Here is a 5,330-nt window from a genome sequence, read left to right as displayed (position 1 = left end):
GATAAATTACAGCTTAATTTTAACCATTTTTGAGCCTCCCATAAGACGTTGTTTTTGCTTCTGTATTTTAAGGCGCTTATTCAAATTCCGAACACGAAAGTAAATTCGACATTTAAAATAGAACTTTCTGATACTTTCAGATAATTCTATATGCCGACTTTTCTCGACCAGATACTTTTGAAGTTTTCGGATATGTTGAATATCCCTGCCATTCACTTTATTGAATAGGCACTCCACTTCCATCACAAACTCCATTACAACATCTTCCACAACAACATCTAGATGTTCCTCGGCCTGAATAATATTTGGAACTGCATTCGGCATTAACAAAAGTCTGCGTCCTGCTGTTATGATGTCTTTTCGAAAAAAATGGTCAATGCATATACGTGCATTGGAGGTTAGAGTCATTTGGCAGACCTCACTCCATTTTTCTCTTTTTTGAATGTCTTTGGGCACATTAAAAAATGTCCCACCTCCAGCCTCCACTTTCTTTCCACATATTTTGCAACAACGCATTGTTTTTTTTTTAATTTCACAATAATAACACTTTTATCACTCACAATTTTTCACAATTTGATTATAAATTTAGTTTTACTTTTAAAAGCACACTTTTAAATGTCAAATTAAAAATATAAACAAACTTTGACATTTTGCATACATTAACCAAACGTAACCCCGTGTCTATATTAGACAAATAATTATCACGGCAATGGACAAAACGTCGGCAGACGTTTTTTGTTTATGTTAATGCATAGAGTAACAAAATGCTAATTTTATCACCACAACTCACAGATAATTTTATTGAAATAATGCTATATTTTATAAAAAAAAATCGAAATTAAATGCAAATTTTGTAAATAAATACTAATTTCACGAAAACTTATGTTAAAAATAAATTTTAATTGCACAAAAACAAAATTCTAACCAAATTTTACAATAAAATGACGTTTGTTATCAAGACAACGTTGTCTAAACAATTGTTTAGACAACACTGTCATAACGACGTTATAACGCTAATAAGTGCCGTCTGTACCTGCTAATTTTTTATCATGATAACAATTTGACGTTTAGCATAATAAATATTTGTCTAATATAGACATGGGATAAACAAAGTTTGACATTAACTCTACACCGCGGCGAAAAAACATGAATGTGAGCAAAAAATAGTCAGCTGTTTTGTTAACACTACCTTATAAAATAAATATACCTTGCTGTTTAGTGTACACTGAGTCCCCCTAAATTTGCAAAATCTGACACTGTGCGCTACCGACGTTTTGAGTGTCAGCCGCCATGCCTTTAGTATTTGTCGGCGCAGAACTCTGGTGTTAAATGCCGGCAAACTGTCACAAAACTTGCCTGTAATTTTGTTGTGTATCATTAAAGTTAATAAATAATTAGTTGTCTGTTTTTTATTTTGGTAGTATTAATGGAGGTATTTTATAAGAATAGTTTTAAAAAACAAATATTCATGGCTATTCTATTTTTTTCAGGATGAACTTATTCCACGATTGCCTGTTGATCAGGAGAATATTGATTTTCAAGGTTGGCACATAAGTTATTTTAAATCGCACATACTAAAAAGTATATGCAAAAAAGGGCAAGATGAATTTTGTAAACCTGGAGAAGATGAATTTTGCGAATTATGCACTTATCGACATACTTTGGATTTACCTCATCTCCCTGACATGGTTTTCCATAAAAATAAATTGTCTCTTACCCATGTCGGTGGTGCAGTCTTAGAGTTTTTGCCAATGGATGCTTTGCGCCGTGTGGAAAACGGAAAGCAACCGTTACAAGTTGCATGCGCACAGGAGTGGAAAGGAAGTAGGTAAGTTTGTATTTATACAATAACGAAAAACAATCTTCTATTATTCCAATTGAAATATAAAAATCAGTATAGAAAAATCATATGTGCCATGTCAAAATATTAAAAAGTAATAAACAGGGCAATCAAAAATATGCTCTAAAAAATGTTTGTGCGCATAAAATATGCATTTAAAATTTATCATTTTTACTATATTTGAGACCCTTTAAAAGCGAAAGAAACGATTCTAGATGAATAATATCTAAAGGAACCTGTTATAGAAATGATAATGCGGAAACCAGTTCATTAAATTAAAAAAGAACAACAGTGTCTAATAAAAACTGATATATAAATCTTGTAGCAACGCTTCTACACAGTTTGTAGTTAAATCTGTAGAAGAAATGGTAAAGTAGGAATTTGTGTTTAATTTATATGGGAGTTGCAACGACCGTTCTTAAATGTTAACCCATTTTCTGATTCCGTAATCAGCTAATTTATTAGAAAAATACTTGCACAAATGTCAAAATTGTTGATGATGTAACCTAGAATATTAAAAAACCCCGTCAATTCCAAAAACCGGTTTCGAATAATTTGAAAAATTGCAATTAAAAAAAAAAAACGGTTTCGAAGAAAGAACGGGTGAACCGATTTTTTTATTTTATTTTATATTTTTTTATATATAAACAAGAAATTCATTATTTATAATTCATTTATCTAATGTACCTATATGGTTTTATATTATATAAAGAAGGAAATGAAACACATTTCATGAAATTATTAGTTTTAAAATCTTTTTTATAACATTTTTAAAATTAATTTTCTATAAAAAAAATTAACAAAAACCAACAAAAAGAGATCGATATCGGATGTAAAAACTTATTTCTAAAAAAATAGTATGTTGTAATTTAAATGATAAGCTTTGAAGTGATTTTTTTTTTTGTTTTTATTAAAATTGATGTTAAAAACCCCGTTCGCTGAATTTTGTAGTAGGACAGATTGTTTAAAGCCAGCTACATAAGATATCTAGCTTCTTCGTTATTTTGTTGCATTTATACAGGTATATAAAATCGTCATATAATTATGATGCACTTTTTTGGATTTTGTATAATTCTTATTGCGCTGTTTAAATCGGATACTTGTAGAATTATCAATTTCTAAACTTAAATCAACATCAGAATTAAATAATTAAAGTGAGTGAAGATAAATACGCAGAGTTAAATACGTTTTTCATGAAAAAATATCGCATGCGATAAAAAAGTATTTAATACTTGAAATAAGAGTATTACGCACTTTTGACACATTTGACACCATTGCAGTCCCTAACAAAACGGACTGATTCTGTCTAGCATGAAATACTTGTGGACTAGACGTAACATTATTGGACGTATACTGCAATTCTGTTCAGTAGAAGGAATAGGTTTTTCAACCGTTATCTGTATGCTGCAAATGAAGCATAGAATCAAAGACTATAAATATATAAAGATGTAGCACACAGTATATTTAAAATTGAAAAAATTTTGTGCATCTTGTGATGAGGGGGCTAGGTAACAGGGAAGCTAAAAATCGTGCTAATTCTCATGTTTACTTAGAGAATTAGAGAGAACAAAAAGCACATACACATGGTACATATGGTACATTCCAATAGGTTTGTTTTTCTTTTTTCGTGAACACACATTCAGGTTAAATAATATCAAAAAATAAAAGAAGTTTTATTTGTATACAATTTAAGTGCAAATAACCTGTGGAAAAGCAAATGTTACCGATTGTGTAATTGTAGGGCAAGAACACGTATTTTATTATAGTATAAATTAAATTATATCTATTCGTACCGAATAAGAATGTCATTTTTGAGACTATTCAATTATGTATATACATACATATGTATGTACTTACCATATGTAATTATACACTACACCACTATAGTGGGGAGGGTATTATACGTTTGTGCTGATGTTTGTAACATACAAAAATATTGGTCCAATACCCACCTTAAAGTATACCGATTGATTCAGAATCATTCTTTGAGTCGATTAAGACATGTCCGTCCCTCCGTCTGTCCGGCTGGCTGGCTGTCCATGTAAACCTTGTGCGCAAGGTACAGTAAATTTACCGAGGATCGGCCCATATTTGACCTATATAAAGCCTCATTTAGAAATTTAAGTTTTTTTTATCAATAAATGACTTAAATATTTTGGAATTATGGTAATATTCAAAATAAAAGTTTCTTTACAAAAAACAAAAATTTTATAAAAAGTAAAAATTTTAAAAATATACTCATGGTGTAGGGTTTTATATGGTCGGCAATGCCGACTATACTTTCCTACTTGTTTTAAAGACAGTTCAACTATGAACTTCTCTCTCTATTTTTGTATAGAATGAAGTTGTAATAACACGATTTTTATACCCTACTCCACTATAGTGGGGAGGGTATTATGCGTTTGTGCTGAAGTTTCTGAGTCGATTTAGCTATGTCCGTCCGTATGTTCTCAAAATTACGTTAAATGTTTTATAATGCCAACAAAAATTAGAACAATAAATGACAATACTAATTTTTATTGTGATCGGGCCTCATTTGACCCCAGTCCCCATACAGACTCCCCTTCAGAAAATTACTTGAAGATCAAAATTAACTTATAAATACTTATAAAACGATTAAAATTTACATAAATGACTTTGAAGTAGACGTAAATTCATCTACCAAAATTTATAAGAATAGGCCCATATTGACTCTTTCTCCCCTATGAGCCCTCTTGTAGAAAATCTCTTTTTTGGTCAACAATAAGTAAAAATATTCCACAATAAAACAAATTAAATGCTTTATTTAAAAAAATCAAAAATTTTGTAGGATATCATATGGTCGGCAATGTCCGACTATAAATTGTAAAAATTAATCTTAAATAAAATTAAATAAATAAATTCATACTTGTTTTGTTTAATATTTATTAAATTTATTTAGCAGTTTAATGTTTCAAAATTTTAATTTTTTCCATACTGAATAATTTGCATTTATATGTTTCCCACGTGTGTGACGATATTTCTTGACAAGTTTTTATTTATTTACATTATGATTGAGACTCATTCACAGTAACTTATTATGATTTGCTTAGAGTTGCATTTTTTGGCACTAATCCTTGCTTGAGAGAATTGCCAGTCCAGAAAAAAACACTTAGTGACATTTAGTACTAGAGACCTTGGTTTGACTTTGGAGATAAATGAGGTGAGGTTTTTTTTGGCGGTTTTGGGTAGAGGTCACTTAAGAGACAGACACAGAAGTGAAAAGTTGTACAAAGAAAGGCTTAAGAGTGGCAATATACAAAGAAAAAACAAATTGTTAACTACACGTGTTGCAAAATAAAAGGCAATTACCAGTTATGCAACACAAGAACAGTAATTAAATTGTTATAAATTAATTTAAAAGAAAAAAAATCAACTAATACGATAAGCAAGTGTAAACCTCCATAAGAAAACCAGTCACATTGTTGTGCAGGCAGAGACGTAATCCATCCCAACGAATTGGAAAACCGAC

General features: G+C 30.2%; 1 protein-coding gene across 1 annotated transcript in view; it reads left to right on the top strand.

The window, feature by feature from the left end:
* Window positions 1-1,273: 1,273 nt before the first annotated feature.
* The window catches only part of LOC111688572 (TIP41-like protein), an 87,076-nt gene continuing 83,019 nt past the window's right edge, over window positions 1,274-5,330 (top strand). The window contains exons 1-2 of the mRNA XM_046947690.1: window positions 1,274-1,432; window positions 1,491-1,828. Coding sequence (XP_046803646.1) covers window positions 1,427-1,432; window positions 1,491-1,828 — 344 coding nt within the window. The 5' untranslated portion in view covers window positions 1,274-1,426. The remainder of the gene's footprint in view (window positions 1,433-1,490; window positions 1,829-5,330) is intronic.

The sequence above is a fragment of the Lucilia cuprina genome, chromosome 3 (genome assembly GCF_022045245.1).
Source record: "Lucilia cuprina isolate Lc7/37 chromosome 3, ASM2204524v1, whole genome shotgun sequence".
Lineage (NCBI taxonomy): Eukaryota > Metazoa > Arthropoda > Insecta > Diptera > Calliphoridae > Lucilia > Lucilia cuprina.
Note: the sequence above shows the minus strand (reverse complement) of the source record. Positions and strands in the feature narration are given on the sequence as shown.